The 20,641-nt window shown below is 43.3% G+C and overlaps 1 protein-coding gene across 3 annotated transcripts in view; it reads right to left on the reverse strand.

Moving 5' to 3' along the window:
- Positions 1–20,641, reverse strand: part of MICU3 (mitochondrial calcium uptake 3) — a 131,905-nt gene that overhangs the window by 77,032 nt on the left and 34,232 nt on the right. For all 3 annotated transcript variants that reach the window (XM_083169858.1, XM_083169849.1, XM_083169840.1), the window contains exons 2-4: positions 15,365–15,518; positions 12,152–12,183; positions 9,613–9,691 (exon numbers count right to left, since the gene is read on the reverse strand). In XM_083169858.1, coding sequence (XP_083025984.1) covers positions 9,613–9,691; positions 12,152–12,183; positions 15,365–15,518 — 265 coding nt within the window. The remainder of the gene's footprint in view (positions 1–9,612; positions 9,692–12,151; positions 12,184–15,364; positions 15,519–20,641) is intronic.

Consider the following 20,641-nt stretch of genomic DNA (forward strand, 5'->3'; position numbering starts at 1 on the left):
GGGTTTGTAGGTCGGAAGAGAAGATCAAGATGTCGTCCAGATAGACCACCACAGATTTGTAAAGAAGGTCTCTGAAGATATCGTTGACAAATTGCTGGAAGACAGCGGGTGCGTTGCAAAGACCGAAAGGCATCACGAGATATTCGTAATGTCCATCACGAGTGTTGAAGGCTGTCTTCCACTCATCCCCGGAACGGATGCGGATCAGGTTGTAAGCGCCCCGCAGATCGAGTTTCGAGAAGATGGAGGCGCCTTTGACCTTGTCAAACAGTTCAGTTATTAACGGAAGGGGGTATCTGTTCTTAATTGTTATGTCGTTGAGACCCCGATAGTCTATGCATGGACGAAGAGAGCCGTCTTTTTTTTTGACGAAGAAAAAACCCGCTCCAGCTGGTGAAGAAGAGGGTCGGATGAACCCTTTCTGAAGATTCTCCTGAATATATTCCGACATGGCCTCAGTCTCAGGAATGGACAATGGGTATGTACGGCCCCGAGGAGGAATCTTCCCGGGGATCAGTTCAATGGGGCAGTCCCATTCACGATGAGGGGGAAGTGAATCGGCTCCACCTTTACTGAAGACATCGGCAAACATTGAATATTGAGCTGGAAGAGAAGACGGACCCTCAGGAGTTGTTTGTCGAAGAGGTGTCACTTGAGGAAGACAAGAGGAGAAACACGAAGGGCCCCAGGCTTCAACCTCCATGGACGACCAGTTGATGTGTGGATTGTGTTGGGTCAACCATGGCAAACCGAGGACCAGCTGATGAGAGGATTTGGGAATAACGAGAAACTGGATCTTCTCCTTATGTAGAGCTCCGATTTGTAATCCCAGAGGGCAGGTTTGATGAATTATGTGACCACTCGGAATCCGGCTGCCGTCAACTGCGGTTAGGTACATGGGTTGCTCCAGAGCTTGAATTGGGATAGAGAGCTGAAGAATGAGCTCATTACTGATAAAGTTACCAGCGGCTCCAGAGTCCAGTAACGCTTTGATCTTGGCTGAACTTGAAGGCAGGTTTAAGGTAACCGGTAGAGTGGATTCAAGAGGAGTAGGAGAAGTTAATAAGATTCCCAATCTGGCCTCTCCTTCGCCGATTAGGAAGAGGCGTTTCCCATAAGGGAGAGACCCAATCAAGGGCTGGTCCTGTGAGCAGAGACACGATGTATGCCACCCGGGCTTTCGCTGTGGGGAAGTTCGAAGGCTGGAGAGTGAAGTGAACCTCACATTGGTTGAGGAACCCCCGGCAGGCTTTGGGCGATCCATCAAATTTATTTGGAATGGGTAGATGGAGATGACTAGGAACAGTTGAAGCAGGACTGGCTGGGGTTGTACTTGTGCCCTCTGTGGAGACTGTTACAGGGGAGGCAGAAGAGGTGGCAGGAGAGGCCTGTTGGCGCTGAACCATTTCTTGCAAACACTGAGCCATTTGCCGCTGTGAGGATTCCACTTGTTCCAGACGATTGAGAAGTCCTTGCATGAATTCAGCGGTTAATCCCGAAGCACCACCCGAGTCCATTGGGTCAGTGCAAACTGTCACGGACTGAGGATTGGATGAACTCGTGTGACTATCAGGAACAACTGCTGAGCCAGAGGGGGTAGGTTGAAAACGTGCGGGTTTAATAAGAGACCTCTGCATTTACAAAGAAAATAAACTTGTCCCAAATAATGTCTTTGAGAGTCTGTACAGGAATTTGGCTATCGCAATACTTCTTGTGAAAGTCTTTAGCAGGGGACTGCGAAATAATGAAATAAATGAAGAACTGAAGAATAAAAGCCACAGGAAGGATGCCGAGGGAATAGGGCCACTGATCACGGGGCCCCTGGTTGGCGATGGTATGGCAGATGTGGGAGACTAGGGCAGTAGACCAATCAGGAACCTTCCGGCTGGAATTAGCAGTAGGCAGACCACAGCACTACAGGAGCAGGATAGCTGGAACTGAAGAGCAGGATCAAAAAGGTAACAGGAATAGAGCCAGGATGTGCACAGCTTAACTGACACTTTGCACTGACTCAGAGCTGCCTTGACAGATCCCTCTTATGAGGAGAGGACGGCTGCCATTGGCTGCAGAGAGTCAGGGGAAGGAAATGGGCGTTTCAGGCAAGTTTGGGCATTTGCCCTTAACCAAGATGGCGGCGCCGGCCTCCCGTCTAGCCCAAACCAGCTCACTGCTCCCGCTGGCCGCCTCTCACTGCGCCGGGACCCGATTGCCGCCTCCAGCCTCCTGACCGCCGCACCAGCCCCACGGAGAGCCGCCGCCGGGCACGGACAGGTGAGTAGCGGCCCTGCCGTGACCCGCGGCGGGCTGCCGTGACACAGGTGAGGGAGATGTAAGGTAAAGTGAGGTACAGGTGAGAGAGATGTAAGGTGAAGTGAGGTACAGGTGTGAGAGATGGAAAGTGGGAGTGAGATACAGGTGTGGGAGATGGAAGGTGGGAGCGAGGTACAGGTGTGGGAGATTGAAGGTGAAATGAGGCACAGATGTGGGAGATGGAAGGTGAAGTCAGGTACAGGTGTGGGAGATGGAAGGTGGTAGTGAGATTCAGGTGTGGGAGATGGAAAGTGGGAGTGAGATACAGGTGTGGGAGATGGAAGGTGGGAGCGAGGTACAGGTGTGGGAGATTGAAGGTGAAATGAGGTACAGATGTGGAAGATGGAAGGTGAAGTCAGGTACAGGTGTGGGAGATGGAAGGTGGTAGTGAGGTTCAGGTGTGGGAGATGGAGTTTGGGAGGAGGTACAGTACAGGAGTAAGAGATGTGAAGTGAGAAGTGAAGTGAGATACAGGCATGGGAGATGGAAGGTGGGCGCAAGGTACTGGTGTAAGAGATGGAAGGGAAGTGAGCTACAGGCATGGGAGATGGAAGGTAGGATCAAGGTACAGGTGTGATATATGAAAGGTGGGTGCGATGGGTGCCGGATGGCTGACAGACAGTCGGGATTCCGACAGTCATTATCCCGACTGTTAAAACCCAGTCCTGATGGCCACCGGCTATTCTCCCTTGTGAGGGTCCACAACCCCCATAGAGGGAGAATAGATTAGGTGGTGAGCGTAGTGAGCCACTGTGCCCGCAGCATGGCGAGCGCAGCTAGCCTGCAAGGGGCTTTGTTGCACTCCCCCCGCTGTCTTAGTCTGGGGAGTCGGGATCCCTATGTCGGGCTAGTGACTGTCGGGATCCCGACTGTAGGGGTCCTATACCACACCCGGGAGTGATTTAGAGTCTATATACTGCTGTATAGCTTAGTGGCTCTTGGTCTTTATTAAATTTTTTGAATGTGGCTCACACTGTCTTAAAGGTTACAGACATATAACAGATCTGACAACTGGATATCACTGTCTTCCAAGACAGCTCCCAAGGCTGAAACGTCTGGACAGCTAAGCCTTGAGAACTGAAAGTGTAGAGATATAGACCATGGAGATGTATCAAGACATAGTGGAAAAATAGACTAGTGTAGAATTTTCTCCATAGCAACCAATCCACTTCGAAGAAGCATGTATACATTCTACAAAATTATAGGTAGGAGCGACTATATGGGCAACTCCTCCACTGGTCCATATCTCCGCTCTGATTGACACATCAAACACTGTAACTGTAAACCCTTATAAAGTGTAATGTTGCCTGCTATATTGCTAAATGTGGAAGCAAACAAAGAGATGCTTGGAAATCAACTTTTAAACGTAAGAAAATTTACCGAGATGCAACTTTAATTGTTTGAATATCTATAAGAGGAACTATGATGTCTTCATGCTAATATGCCTATTTTGAAGAACAAAAAATATGAGGAAGAAAAGCCAAGATTGTGGCAATAATAATTAAAAAAAAAGACGTGTGCTCCAGAATTGTCTATCAAGATGCTCCGAGCGCCATTACTGAGCTCGTACAGACAATGAGGACCCTGACTCTTTGTGTGTGGGCATCTCTTGCAGGAAAGGTCACAGACTTTTATTTTCCGGATCAAAGCTACGAGGCCATTGAGAAGTGTGCTAAGCCCAAAGCTCCCTAGCAGACCATAACAAGGCCAGAATGTCTGTACCGCACATAATGCTTGTGCTTCAACAGTTTTCCTTGTCAAGTGACTGACAAGAGCATTTATGTATTAAAATGTTGTGAAAACATCCAATAGGTTTGCTTATCCCAAAGTGTGATTAGTATCTGTAAGTATGACACAAAGCTTGCACTTACTTTAATATAATGGTATTGCTTTTCTTTAGTGATTCAAGACCACGCACTGAATTGCTTAGCTTAACGCTTTGATGAATGCAGTTAAGGCTTAAAAATCCAAAAGGAAGAAAATGCTTTAAGAAAAAAAAAAAAAAAAGTTTTGTTTCAAGAAATGAAACACAATGCCTCTCTTTGACTTAAATCGGTCCGTGATAATCAGGGGGAATCACATACAACTGTCTATCTGTGTCCAAGAGGCTAAGGAGAATGTCAACATTTTTTCATACCTTTCTAAAGGCGCTTTGTTTTGGGGGAGCCTCCTTTGCTATTTTGTGGAGACTTGCTCTGGTTTGAAACTCAACACCAGGATTAACAGGTTTCATCCCAGCACAGGTATTTGGCCGGAGTACAGAAAGTTCCCCACCGCCTAAATATGCAGAGCACATGGGCTTTGCATCTTCAAAGATCTGAAATGAGAGGAGTCTGGATACACCAAATAAAGTAAAGCAAAGCGTGTTAATCACCTGCGCTGCGTGATAAGCAAATAACTCTGTTTGAACTTGGTTGTCTCGTGGCTCCAAGGATGAATTTCTTGAAGAGTTTTTTCTATTTTAATGGTTATAGCTGACAACAAATGGGGATATGGAAGATGAGACAAGGCAGACAGTTTAACGCTTTCCGCTCAAGCATGGATCTATGTAAGCGAGATACAGTAGAACTGGGAAGTTCCTATTTCCTGGCACAGGTGAGACATTGAGCATGTAGGCATACTGTTGGCACCATATTTTTAAATTAGCGGTAGCCCTAATGCTAATCCTGTACCCATCCATACCCTGAAAATTCTATTGCCAATATTTTCATTGTCGGTATCTTCACTCGCAGCATCGTGCTCGTGTTGACACTGAGCTTGTCTATATGATAACTACATCATCACCACTGTGCATAGTGACTGTGGTTGGCAGTTCTATAGATCACCATGGACACAATAACCAATCACTTCTGACTGCTGGAATTTAGGGCCTAATTCAGAGCTGTTTGCATATGTTTGCAGCCTAGCCAACAGGTAAACGCAGCACAAACAGCCGCCACCACCACCCCAGTGCCCAAATCCCTGAATTTGCATGCGAGGGGATGTGTACATGAACACAATCCTGTGCTTTGGGGGTGAAGGAGCCTTTGTTCTGAAAAATAAGTCCATAATTACTTTTCAGATGGCCGCAGATTGACAAAAAAGGTTGCTAATGTGACGTCAACTGCCCCATGCAGGCATCGCCATGCCTGTGTTCTCAGAGGAACCGTCAGCGTTTTACTGGGGATGCCCTCTGCCCGCCCCCTTCCCTCATGTCCCGGAACAAACGGTTCGGCAAGTGTGAAACTTGCCAAAGCCGCTTGCTCCCAGAGTTTACGCATGGGTAGACCCTGAACATAGGGGAAGGGGCCAACATTTGGACCCTGTGTTACATCTAAAGGGATCATTACTATATATGGCAGCCTGTATATGTATTATAGAATGAATAATGAGAATACTAAGGAATTGAGAGCATCCTAATGTACTGGAGCTGTTCTAAACAGCTGCCCAAATGAACTGCACTCACTTCTATCACGTATGTCACACATTGATGCTCAGCCAACAGCTGCCGGCAAAACATATTGACAGGGATATAAAATGTAGTTAAAGTACAAATTTTTGTTTAGTTTACTATTGTTTATCAAGATTCTCTGCTGTAAGAGCATAACATAAAGTGCTAGAGCCAAAAGTATTCTGAATAGCTAAAATAAAACACAGTAACAAAACACAACAACAAATACAAGCTGCGGCAGTATCAGAGTGATGCTTGATGTCTACACAGGCTAGGACACGCACTGGTGAGGTGTCATTTATCATTATTTGATAATAACTCAATTTGGGTTGAAACATGCAACAATATCTTCATTTTCAGATATGACACATAGAGCAATGAAATGGACATGAGTCACTTAGCGTTAGACTGGACAGTGTTTTGTAGAACATGGAATTCCCCCACAGCATGACATCACTAATAGGCTAGAATGTCTGGAGAGAGAATCACTTTCATGCTCAGGATCCCAAATTAATTGTTTTCAAATGAAATCAACTAGTGTGCCAGATGTAATAAGCCTGTTGAAGAGATAAAGTGGAGAAAAACTGGAAGGAGATAACACACCAGCCAATCAACTCCAAACTGTCATTTTTCGAACAGTTGATTGGCTGTTGCGTTATCTTCTTCCACTTTATCTCTCCACCTGGCGTAATACATCTGTCCATTGTGTATTAAAATAAGGGGCCATGTACTGTATGTAGTGAAACTCAACTGCTGCAAGTATGTCTTAATAATGTTACAAAAATAATTCTATTTTATTTATAAGGTGCCACAAGCAGACCACAGCGCCATACATGCAACACATAGAAGAACAATTAGGGTACACAGAACTAATCATTACGGGAACTGAAAAACTAAAACAGATCACAGGGGATGGGGGCAGCCTTGGAAGAAATTTACTTTACTAGCAAGAGGAGATGTTGGTATAGACTACCTGCTACAGTAGCTTACAATCTAGAGGAGGTGGATATAGATAGGTAACAAGAGGAAAGGAAGGTGGCCTGATGGCAGAAAGTAAGTGAGGCAGAGATGGCCAAGGTATAAGGCCATCTCTGGCAGAGTGGCCTTGAGACTAGGTTATGTGGTGGAATACGATGTTTTGATCCACAGGTGGGGTTTCAGTGCCCATTTCAAGCTTTGCAAGGTCAGGACGAGTCTCATAGATCAATGGAGCTTGTTCCAGTGAAGGGGCAACACAGGCAAACTCTTGGATTTGCACATGGATGCAGTGAGCAGGGTAGTGGAGAAGGGACGGCCATTGGCCAACCAGAGAGGGTGAGAGTGAGTGTGTAGTGAGGAGTTTGGAGATGTATGGAGCAGTGGAGTTAGAGAGGGCCTTATATGTAAGGGTGAAGAGTTTGAAGAGGATTCCGCAAGGGAATGGGAGCCAGTGCAGATTTTGTCTAAGTGGAGTGGTGGGAGAGGAAGGTAAGTCTAGCTGTGGAGTTGAGAACAGATCGGAGGGGAGCGAGATAGGAGTGTGGAAGGCCAGTGAGGAGAATATTGCAATAGTCTAGCCATGAGATGACCAGTGAGTGGATCATTTTAAGTTTAGTCAATCTCTGAGAGAGGAACGGCCTGATGTGAGCGATGTTGCTTACATCAAACTGACAGGATTGAGCCAGAGCTTAGACATGGGGGCGAGGGAGAGAGAGGAGTGGAGAGTGACGCCCAAGCAGTGAGTTGGGGAATGGGGGAGATGATGGTGTTGTCAAAAGTGATAGAGACATGGTGGGGGGACTCTGGATGGGAAAAAGATAAATTGTCTGTGTTGACGTTGATAGCGGGGTCAAGATCAGGGAAATTACTCAAGTTTTCCATCAGATATACTTCTATTGTTCATTTCCTTTAATTAGATATTAAAGGATAGTTTTATGAAGTTTAAAAACAATAATTTCACAGTTTATACAGTTTACAGTTTATGTTATAAATTCCTGTGTCTTATAAACCTGTATGAGAATGTTTGTCAGAGGTAAAAGCTACCTGGAGATCATTACAAATACATTAAGACGAGCCCTTACAGTACCCCTGGTATGCTTCCATGCATAACACACAGCTAATATACACACTGAATGTGCTGTGATTTTACAGTCCAATCAATAGAAATATCCTAAAATAACAAGAAGAAGAATAACGTTGTGTTGGCATGAAAGCAAAGAGAGAGCGGCTCTCAGGTGTTTGGGAGCAGAATAGTGCTAGCACCAGTAAGTGACAGATTGGAAACAGCAGGGATTGTTCTCACATCTGCAGAGCACGATGAAGGCATGGCTATCAGAGGCCATTCATGTCAGAGCTGTCATACTTTATTGGCTGGGAGGGGGAATAAAATGACACAATACAGTATCCTATAATAACAGGTATTTTACCAATTCCTCTTATGTAGTTAATTCACTGTTATGAAAACAAAACAGAACTTTAAAATGCGCAGACCGACAACAAGGTACTTCAAAGAGCGGCTAAGGTTTAAGCTGTTATTTCTACAACAAGGTACAGCTGGTGTAGCAGCTTTGCCAGACAGGTTTACGGGGCAAGAGGAAGAGATCAGACACTTTGTGTAATAATTATCAAAGGTTTATAACCTTATCGGATTCCCAAATTGCAAGCATTGTCCCACACAATTGGTCCTTTTACATTACATAGTCCCCCTAAATATAGTAAAAGGGGAGGGAAAATGCAGCAGCCCTACCTTTTACTCTGTAACACTTGAAGATGGAGACACCTTCTACCTAGACTGGCACCCATGCAACTGCCCTGAGGAGATTTCAATCAGTATGGGTACTTGCATTTGCTGTCTGCATATTAGAATGAGCACTAGGACAGGTAAGCCATGCATACATTAAGCCTCCTCTAAACCACAGCCTCCTTCGCAAAGGTGCTGCCACTAACCACAGCCACCTCTGAACCACCGAACACAACTTCCTTCTCTTTAAAAGGTCCCTATGTTCTGCTGGATCCATCAGGATTCGTAGGATCACTAGGCCCACAAATAAATGATTGAAGGAGTCATACAGATCATAAAGTTGTAAGTTGGGTACGCTCCACCCTTTTGCCATCTTATCATCACTGGGTGTTTATTATCAAATACGGATACACTTTTTGGAAAAGATACCTTTATATGAGGAGATCAGTCCGTAGCTGTGTGAGTACGGTACACCACCGAATGTGTTTGACCTGTATAGCCACACCTTAAAGATACCTTTATGTGTGAAATGAACTTCACTTTGGTGTGAGTATGGTACGCCATTAGTAGAAAACACCCTATTGTCTCCATAGAGATTTGAACATATTTCTCTGTTTTCAAGTCAAGATCTGCTAAACTATATTTGCATTCTTTTCCCTATTTTTCATATGGACAGAAAAAGAAATAGAGTGGATCCTACAGCAACTCTATGACCGAGGATTTACATGGACTACTTGAATACCATCATAGTTTGAGCGGTGTTTGGTAACAGCACAGAACCCATTTGTTTTGTGTATGAAACATCCATATATATTTTACCTGTTAACTACAGAAAATGTAGTTGGCCAGCGACCATGATTGTTCTACGTCTGCTGCTATTGACAAGTAATGCCGCACACTGCGATGCATTCTAATGACCTAAGCATAGAACAAATGGATTTGTCCAAAGTTAGGTGCTAGTAAGGGAACATAAATGAATGTCTTTGTCCTATTGCTGCCAGGAGTAGATATCCCTAAAGTTAAGAAGATGTCATTCAAGTTAAGGGGATATTCTTATCTAAGCATGATTTGCTTTAGAAAACCTCCAAGGCAAGCAAATAATCAGACGTTTATTAAATATTAGAATACATACAGTTCAGGATCTAATGATTACCTTTATCTCCAAGAGTTCTAAAAAGTCTGGATGAGCCCTTCCATACTGGCGGTGTGTCTAGCAGAATCTGATTCAAGTCCTGTAACCAAGAAAAATCATTAAAAGTGATACCAGCCTGTGACTTTCTGCAAATGACATCCAAACTCTTTCCCTTGGTGTACATCCATGCGGCCACATGTTCACACAGAGTCTGATTCAGAGATGACCGGTACTGCCCAGCCACTGCCTTGTGCTAATATATCCATAAGCAGCAGGAGGCGTCTGCAGTGGGAAGATGCCCCCTGCAGGCTTTTATGATACACAGCTTTGTCCAACACAGCATCGGATCATCTGCGTGAACATCGGTCATCTGAGTAACCCTCAGGTTATTGAGGGTAGCTGGGGCTAACCTGTCACCATTTTGTAAAACACTCACCATTGCCGCCACCCCTTCACTCCCAAATGTATGCAGACTGTCACACAACTGACGCCTGCAGCTGCACTGCTTTCGACAATGCAGGACCTAATCTGCGCATGCATCGTTCAACAAATATCAGAGTTGTATGTAAACCATCCGGTCTGCGTATATTCTCTGAGTTAGGATCATGATTTTTTAATTAATGCAAATAATTTACTGAATAATTTACTAATTTACCATTTTCTTCTATTAAGTAGGTGAAAGACCTCACTAAGGCAGGCAGACCATCACTGGCCCCGAGGTAATGGTCAGTTATTAAATATAACTGGTAGGCTATGTACTACAACAACATTATGCATAGACAATATAAATGAGTCCTTCTGTCCATGTCTCTCATCTCCGGAGATGGGCAGAGCTCCGGCACTGCAGAGAGCGCTCACTTACAGAACTGACAACAGACACACTGCAGAAGGAGGCCTCGAATCCCATCATCACCTCTTTCCAATTTGTCAGTCTCTCCATCCAGCAAATTGGAAAGATGTTGATTTCCACACTGACATTCAGGGCACTTTAACATGATCAGATACATATTTATAAGTCATTAGAGAAAATGTTCGGCTCGGAAAAGTTGGAAAGTTAGTGGCCAAATTATTTGTAGTTCTCTCTTTCATGTTAGAAGAAATGATAGATAACACAGTCTTATTTATTCTATTCAATTTCAGAATTTCACGTCCAGTGAAAGCATTCAGCCATCTGACAAATCCAGGAGAGCAGCATACGACTGGTGTGTCTCATGACTAGCCTGTCTGCTGGATACATGGGGTGAATAGAACATTATAAAAACCCTATCTATCTCATATTTATGCATCTATCTCATGGGTGTTGGTTGACAGGCAAAATGGTCGACACAGCAAAAAAAAGTCAACAGGCATTAGGTCAAAATATCGACACAAGCAAAGGGTCATTGGGGAAAGGTCAAAACGTGAAAAGCTTGACATGGTTTTTCATGTTTTTTTAACTGTTTATGTTGACAGATGTCAATATGGCCCCCTTACTGCCCACAAAATGGCATCAGACAGTCAATCATTGACAGTCTGATGCCAGTCCATTTCCTACATCGCAGGATCCGTGCCAGAGCAATGACCGGACCTAAATGAGATCTGAAGATTGTAAATGCTGCAGATGGCTGTAAAGTCTTCACTTGTGATAATAACAAATGATTTTTTTTTTGTACAAGTTGGTGATTGCCCTATTTACTATGTGTTTGTGTGTGTGCGAATGTGTTTCTTAGGGGAATGTAGAGTGAGAGATTTGGTAAGAAATCTCCATTTTTTTTTTTTAAAGCGGCAATCATTTACACTTCAACATCAAATTGGTTTTGCAGTGTAAATGATTGCCGCTTTAAAAAACCTGGAGATTTCTTACCAAATCTCTCACTTTCTGAATCTCTCATCCTCTTAAATTTTACCCCTAATCTCTTATTAGAAATGAGTTATCTCCTTTTGTTCCCATGCTACTGGGTATGACTTTTTCCCTACCCAGTCTTTGAGGCCCCCACTAAACAGGGAATGCTCCCATGAGCCCACTCTCCATCCTTTAAACAGCAATGCATGTGCTCTTGCAAAATCTTCCACGTGGATACAATGCTGGGTATCAGCCTGCTGGCAAACAGCATTATATGCCCCAGGCACAGAAGTAGCATGCATGTAAAAGCATTTATTATGCGTGTCTATATTTCACATATAATTGAGTATATGTATTATTTTTTTTATGATAATCGGTAACAATATTTTCTTCATGGTTCCTTTTGTTTTAATTAAAACTGGTAATTAGTGCAGCTCACCCATTTCTCATGTACAAACATATGCAGGACTTCAAAAATAGAATTTGTGCTGCAGGCGCACAGGTTTGCGCACTCAACCAGGGAAGCAGCGCATATAAGGGGTATGTGTATGTGCCCAACTCGCCACCCTATGCCCAACTCATCTGCTTCATCAAAGGGAGGGATAAACAAAGGAAAATTGTACGTTTTCAATTCTATCTCATGACAGCTTCTTCCATCTCATTCTATCGCAATGTGATCGCTTACTATAATGGGAGGATATTGATGTATAATGATGATATAATGTACTGATTGCCTACCTGTCTTGAAAGTGCTTTCCACTTCTTAGTACCTGAAAATATCAACAAAACACAAATTTGAAGAAACGTAATATACGTATAATAATTATATGTTCACATTTTAGAGGGATATCCAGTTTGTGGTGGTAAAATGACCATGGCTAATTGATCCCGCGGCTATCCAATTAGCCCCATAATCCAATATTTAGCCAAGGTTTTTTTTTTTCAAGATTAAATTTTTATTGACATTTTTCAAACATGTCAAAAACAGACTTTGTAATAGGGGATACAGAATAAAGAAGGGGGGGGAGGAAAGACAAGGAGGGAACGGGGAGGGTACAACACTGTAGCTCGTTAGTTTTTTTTTTCACCTGCCAGAAGCAGAAGAAAAGAAATTCCAAATAAATTACCCATTCTCGCATTGCAAAAACACATTGGTTTCACAAACTTATCTTGGATCCTATGTGTTTTCAACAGAAAATGGGTCATTTTGCAGATGAAAAAAAAGGGCTACAATTGTATTGTCGGATAATGACCACTGGGCAATATTTGCCGCTATATTTAGTTTTTTTTTCATGGGTAATTGGATATTTTGCTTAATAATTATGTACAGAAACCACAATGTTAGGCCGCAGATAAGTATGATGTGTTGGAGGCTACTAGGCAGGTGCATCTACTCAGTGGCCTCTTCATCTGTCTTCTATGACAGTATCACCATGGCACAGATGTTGAAGGAATGGAAAAGGCATACCCCCCAACATTTGAAGGGCAGAAACCGGTACACATTCAGAAAGGGGGCGTGGCCATGGGCAAAGTCGGTGTGGCCATGTCCCCTTTCCGAATGTGTACTGTTCACACTGCATCACCTATTACACCCCCACATGGACACGATTACCTGTGCTCCCCGGTCCTCCCATTACCTTAGCCAGTACTGCCGCTCGAACACTTACACTGATGCATCGGCATGATTCAAATTCCCTTCCGCCCCCTGAGCAGTGTTTGGCCGTGGCGCATGTGTTGTGATTGGGGCATCAAAGGCGGCTACCATTGGCTGCAGTGTTAAGCGTAGCTTTGAACTGCATCCAGCTCCTCAAGCCAAGCCAGCCCCTCTTCTCCTGGCGCCACCTTCAGTGACACCACCGCTCGGCTGTTTACCTCCGTGCAGCCTCCACTGTGATAGCTGAGGGGGAACAGCCAAAAAATTGTACATTCGGTACACTTTGATTTAGCCGGTACAGACCGTTAAAAAATGGTACTGTACCAGCTAAATCGGTACAGTTGGAGGGTATAAAGGTAAGTGGTAATGCTGCGCCACAAGATAAATGTTACATTTAAAGATGGAGCAGCCATCATCTATGCGGCTGTCATGCTAGAACGACCCATCTCGTTTGTCGAGACGGGGATGCCCAAGTGTCTCACATGCTCGTGCGTTCACTGCAGAGAATGGGGCTTGCGAGCATCTCACACACACACATTCTCGGCATGGTATCAATGGAGGCGGCTCCATCTGTATGTTAAGGATAACCCTTAACCCAAATCTTAACATAACCACAAGCTTAAATTCGTGACTAAATCACAGCCACAGAAGTACATTACCATACTGTACCTTAAACTTACACAATTTAATTTGTGCATTGTCTTGCAGTAGACTGGGAAAGGTACCTGCGCATAATATAATGGTGTACTTTTTATGCTGGTAGCTGTAGTAGTTGTCTTGCAGTAGTTGTGTTTGTGGATAGTGTTCATTCTAGCACCCGCCATCATTGAATACCCATGCAGTTCCACTTCCCTGCCTGGGGTGTCACTGTCTGCTGTAGTGCTCCTAGCACAGTGTGGGCTGTATATCAGCACTGATATGCAAACCAGACCTGTGCTAGAAACACCACAGCAGACAGCGACACCCCAGGCAGGGAAGAGGAACTGCATGGGTATTCAATGATGGCGGGTGCTAGAATGAACACTATGTGGAGTAATAGAAGTTTGCCCTGACCTGGCCTACAGAAAGAAGGTAGGCAAAGTGAGGCAGTACGGACACTTGCAACCAGCGAGAGTGTTGTTTAAATGAGATTCCATTACGCTAAGGGGCAATATTACTATATACTAATTCCACAAGAACACTTTAATGTACCAGCAGAGATTAGGTTATTTCCTAATGTTTCCTTTGATAGGAAACATTCTGTAAAGTTTAGTGCAGCAGAGGTGAGAGACATCACTAGAGTGCACTTGGCAGCATGGGTGACATAAACAAACAAAAGTTGATATGGAATAAAAGACAGTACCAGTGCCCCCTTCCTCTCTTTGTTAACTTAAACTATAAATAAGGCTAAATGGAGCATGAAGATGAAAGGTAAAAGCAGAAGGGTTTTGCACTGATGCAATAGTTACACCAGTGGTTCCCAAATTGTGTGCCATGGCTCCCTGGGGTGCCTCGGAGTATTGTAGGGGTGCTTCAGGTTGGTGGTCCAGAACCCATTCAAATTATTTCTAGTGAATGTATTAGACAAAGTCAGTGCTTATGGCTTCCAATAAAAAAATATGTGGATAAACAGTAGCAAATACTTTTCCTCACCAGATAACTGGACCGAAGTATGACATAAAAGCTTATTTAATTAAAAAAAATATTCTGTGTAGTCTAGGATGCCTTGATTCAAAAGAGTTTGGGAACCCCTGAGTTACACTTTTGAACAATGCACATCTAACATACACATTGTAGTGCACATGCATCAGGGTAAGATAAGACATTGTGGTATGAATCAAGTGCACTGTCTAAAGAGACCCAGTGCTATATTTAATAAAAGCCGATTTTTAATGATTTCCTAACATCTTTTGTTAATGTATGTTTTAGCCCTGGAAGCACATTATCGATTAACATTGATTTGAACTGATCTGTAATCGATCAAAATCGTTCTTTAGTAAATATACCCTCAGGGCATTACTTATAAACAGATAGTGCAGTTGCAATTATCTGTAGGAAAAAAAGTGGACTGTCATTGTATGATGTCTGCATATACTTGCTGTGAGTGTTCTGTTCTGCGGTGCATTCTGTATTCATTTGTGTATGGCAATGGATTATGCTGTGAGGTTGTCTCATCCCCTTTACTTGGTCTGTGGTTTTATCCTAATTATATTTCCTCTACCTATCAGGATTATTGTTTGCAATGTGATGTGTTTGATTAGCTTTATATCTACAACCAAGCATTGCTACACTGAAATGTGAACGTAAATGAGACTTACTCCTGGGCTCATCGGTAGTGACAGACTGTAGGAAGTCTCTTGGGGTCATGTACAGCTGCCCATCAAATTGTAAGGATGCAAATGAACGAAAGCGCTGCTCCCGGGAACTAGCGAACATGTCTAAATCCTCCAATTCCGGCCTATCCGCTGAGCTCTGCAAGAAGAGGAGACGGAAGTTATATAGGTCTTGTGAAACCATACAAGTCAGCAAATGCGAAACATGGTTTTAAACATTTCAGAATGTAACTGAATACACGTAGCATCACTCTGTATTTGGTAAGACTGGCGTGTGTATTAGTGCATCAATTTACAATGCTATAATATTAGTATTTTGGTTAAATTACACCTTGTTATTAATCAAACTACCAGAGGCAGAACTCTGGGAGGCAATGGAGTCATCTGCCGCCGGGCTCCTGCTCCCAAGGGGGCACCTCTCCTCCCCTGCAAGTTTGAGGGGTAGATTTATGAAGCAGTGATAAGGGAGGAGAAGTGATAAAGTGCCTGGTACTTTATCACCGGCCAATCAGCTTCTGACTGTTAAGTTACAGGCTGGGTTTAAATAGGAGCTGATTGGCCGGTGATAAATTACCAGGCACTGTATCACTTCTCCTCCCTTATCACTGCTTCATAAATCTACCCCTAAATCAGTTAATTGAAAGCCAACAATATCACTTCTGTGGCTGAGTTCTGATAAATATGTGTGTTCTCTCTCTCTCTCTCTATCTATCTATATATACAGACAAATATAGAGTGATATAGATATAAATTGAACACATATATTTCAGAACAGACATATATTTTATGGTGGTGGTGGCGGGGGGGGCACAATATATAGATCTTGCCTCCGGGCAACTGGAGCGAACTTACGCCACTGCAAACTACTATATAGATGAATTCATACATTAAAGTGGGAATCCAATTAGCCACTGGACTTATGCCAAAACAGAATAAAATTCATTTTTGTCCTCAAAATTCTACACAAAATACCCCATAATGACAACGTGAAAAAGTTTTTGGGAGATTTTTGTAAATGTATTAAAAATAAAAAAACGAAGAAATCACATGTATATTCACAGTCTTTGCCATGAAGCTCAAAACTTAGCTCAGGTGCATCCTGTTTCCACTGATCATCCTAGAGATGTTGCTACAGCTTAATTGGAGTCCACCTGTGGTAAATTCAGTTGGTTGGACAACTGAATTCAGGTCCAACACTTGACAGTGCATGTCAGAGCACAAACCTAGCATGTACAGTAGTCAAATGAATTGTCTGTAGACAGGATTGTCTCTAATCATAAATCTGGGGAAGGGTACAGAAAAATATCCACTGCTTTGAAGGTCCCAATGAGGACAGTTACCTCCATCATCCATAAATGGAAGAAGTTTGGAACCAACAGGACTCTTCCTAGAGCTGGCCGGCAGTCTAAACTGAGCGATTGGGGGAGAAGGGCCTCAGTCAGGGAGGTGACCAAGAACCTGAAAGTCGCTCTGTCAGTGCTACAGCATTCCTCTGTGGAGAGAGGAGAACCTTGCAGAAGGACAACCATCTCTGCAGAAATCCACCAATCAGGCCTGTATGGTAGAGTGGCCAGACTGAAGCCAATCCATAGTAAAAAGCACATGGCAGCCCATCTGGAGTTTGCCAAAATGCACCTGAAGGACTCTCAGACCATCATCTGGTCTGATGAGACAAAAATTTTACTCTTTGGTGTGAATGTCAGGCATCATGTTTGGAGGACACCAGGCCAATACCTACCGTGAAGCATGGTGGTGGCAGCATCATGCTGTGGGGGTGTTTTTCAGTGTCTGGAACTGGGAGACTAGTCAGGATAAAGGGGAAGGTGAATGCAGCAATGTACAGAAACGTCCTGGATGAAAACCTACTCCAGAGCGCTCTTGACCTCAGACTGTGCCCAGACTTGAATCCTTTTGAACATCTCTGGAGAGATCTAAAAAATGGCTGTGCACCACCGCTTCCATCCATCCTAATGGAGCTTGAGAGGTGCTGCAAAGAGGAATGGGCGAAACTGCCCATAGATAGGTGAGCCAAGCTTGTGGCATCACACTCAAAAAGAGTTAAGGCCGTAATTGCTGCTAACGGTGCATCAGCAAAGTATTAAGCAGTTTTGTTATTTTAAATAAATTAGCAAAATCTCCCCAAAAACTTTTTTGACATTGTCATTATGGGGTGTTGTGTGTAGAATTTTTAGGGAAAAAAAATATTTATTCCATTTTGGAATAAGGCTGTAACATAACAAAATGTGGAAAAAAAGTGAAGGGCTGTGAATACTTTAAGGATGCACTGTAAAAATAAAAAAAAGAGGAGATTGTTCGATACTGAAGAGCTTACAATCTGATGGTGATAAAGACCATCAAACATTTCACAGTAAAATATATATGCACAGAGGTTGGAAGTTCCAGAGCTAAATAGATAGAGGGATGGGAGAAAGAAAGAAATGTGAATAGGCTTTGTTGGCTTAAGGTGACGAGAACAGACCAGTCCTGGTATAAGTGGGTAGGGATAAAGGGAGTTATTCAAACCTGATTGCATGGCTGCAATTAGATTATTACTGATTTTCTTAAGAGTTTGCTTTACGTATTGTAGCGTACATGTGCCGGCCTGCGATAAAATCCTGCTGCTCTTTGGATCGCTGGCCGAACGCAAGTTGACTGACAAGCCGGCGTTTGTGGGTGGTAATCAGACGTTTTCTGAGAGTGTCATTGAAAAAGCAGGATTGCCCAGGCGTTTGAGGGGAAGTCGTGTGACGTCAGCTCTGGCCCCAATCCGACTGCTTCTATTGCAGCTGCCGAGTATGTCCCAGGAACCACAATGACTGAACACACAGGAAAAGTCATTAGATGCTGAGCGTCTTGCAGTAATTTTGTAAGCCTTGCTAAGAAATTCACAGGCTTGTACAGGGTGGGAGTTCACTCAGGCTGGACAGCAGCATCTAATCGCAGGGTGATTGTGGGGCTACATCGTGCCACAGCCATCAGGTCTGAATAACCCCCAAAGTCATGTTGGTGTTTAGTTTTACCCCTGTCCCTGTTATTGTGAATAAATGCACCCTGAAATACCAATATTGCGCCCCATATTCCTGCTCCAATATCCATCACCATCTTTCCTGTTAATTCACTGGAAAAAATAGTTTAATTGGGAAGACGAAATAGCAATAAAAAAGACAAAATCTAAAGGAAAAGGCCCATAAAATAAACATAAGACAAGTTTGCCTTTATACTAAATACAGCCCTTGTTAGGTGAAGGACAAAATGTATGTGGACGGATGGATGTTTGAAAGGACAGAAACTTGAAGGAGGGATGTACTAAAAGGAAAATGTGACCAAAGATCTGCAATCTGCAGTTTTCAGAGTTTTGGCAGCATTCCTCATATGTCCAAAACTTTCCGGAGCTTGGACCCAGTGGGGAAAGTCATCTATAGATGGTGTTGCCCAATAGAAGCCTCCCAAAATCTCTCACTTTCTGATTCTCACATTTGGCCAGTGATCGTGATTAACCCTTTGAGTGCCAACTGAATTGTCAAAATAGGTGTGAAAATTGCCAAATAAATATTTTTATTTATCAGAATGACCTGTAATGTCAATCTTATATAGGGAATAGAATTTTGTTTACACAACAGTTTTGTTTGAATTCATATAACAAATGTGAGCAATGCTGGTATTTTTAGCAGATATTTGGCACATCTCTCACAGAGATCTTGGCACTCAAAAGTGTTAACAGATTTTCATGTACATGTGACGTTTGGGCAGTCCATCTAAAGAGCCTCTATTATAATACAATAAATACAAATTTCAATATAGCTGTTCCAAATAGATGAGTCCTTTAAAGCTCCCCGGACCAGCTAAATGAACTCTTGTTCGCACTCAGTGGAGAACAGTGCTGTCTAAGCTAAGAACTCAGCAAACACATTGGCTGTCATCCCTGCTTTAGTCACCTCACAAATATATCACTTAGTTTGTTTTGCAACCTAATTGATTTTCAAGCTATTCAATGAAAGGTAGCAATTAGAAGATCTTTGAACTACTGTCCATGCTTCTTTTTAAACCAAGCGCAAAGTACGGCACAGAAAAAGTTTGTTGCAGGAGAGGAAACCAGACACGTTTAACAATGGGAACAAGCTTAAAAGATGTTTGCAGTCAGTGCCCAGTGGCAGATTGTTATCTCATGGCCCAGAGGTAAGATCTCCATTCACAACCACAAGCCTGCAATAAGTAAAAGGAAATTGCATGTCTTTAGCACTTTCTAGTGCAGTCTTCTGCCTGTATGCAGCTACTGTTATCTGTACACAGATACTGGTAATAATGAGTTACAGGTCATTTTTAGTAATCATTAGATATATGAGAAAAATTAAGCACTTATTTCTTCACTATGGGGCTCATTTACAAATAAATATTTGCAGCTAATTCCCCGAAAAAAAAAAAAAAAACAGTTTTGGGAGGGGGGTTAGCAGCAAATATTAAGTACCCTGCATGGATCACGGAGGAACCGCAATAGGAATCTCTGATCCCTGCTGCGAGAACTCCTGCCCCACCAGCATCCACATCCTCCATAGGTTGCTAAGGGGGTTGCAATGCTGCCGGTGTATCAGTATCAGGTAGCATCACATCACGTCCCTGGGCAACCACCATTCTGAGTCGGCGGTAGTCTATGGGCTACAGAACGCAGAGGATCAGCATTGACCGCGGTGCAGACTCCCCCCCCCCCCAACGTCACCCGGCGAAGCAGACAGCAGGGATGGGCTCCTTTTGGACATACATTGGCCCAAAAGGATTGCATATTGTCACTTACAGCAATATACTGGTAGGGTAACTGAGCATTGAGTTAACTGACCCTATTCTCTTTGTGTTATGTGCTAGGTCATTTACACAGTAAGCTTTGTAGGTCAGAAATTAAAGTAAGTGGTTAAAAAAAAGTCTAATATGTTGCCACTACATAATGCTTCCCAACTTTCTTGTCGAGGAAAGAATGACACTTGCAATTAGAGGGCCTGGCCCATACTTACCTACCATGAAAGTCTCCTCTCCAGGAGAAGCCTGGAGAGGAGACACTGCAAGGCACTTCAGGGGGTAGGGAAACAACCACGATTCGTGGGTCTGTTGTGAGGGGTTAGAGCTAAATGACATGATCCAGGCATTTAACCTGGCTCCCTTCCTGTGGTTCCTGCAATTGCCAGTGAGAAACATACAATCCTACCTGCATCTGATTTGCCAAACCATCACACACATACAGTTCTGAACATCGCAGCAGAAATAAATAAAATA

This window comes from Crinia signifera, chromosome 1 (assembly GCF_055691185.1).
Source record: "Crinia signifera chromosome 1, ASM5569118v1, whole genome shotgun sequence".
NCBI classification, from domain to species: Eukaryota; Metazoa; Chordata; class Amphibia; order Anura; family Myobatrachidae; genus Crinia; species Crinia signifera.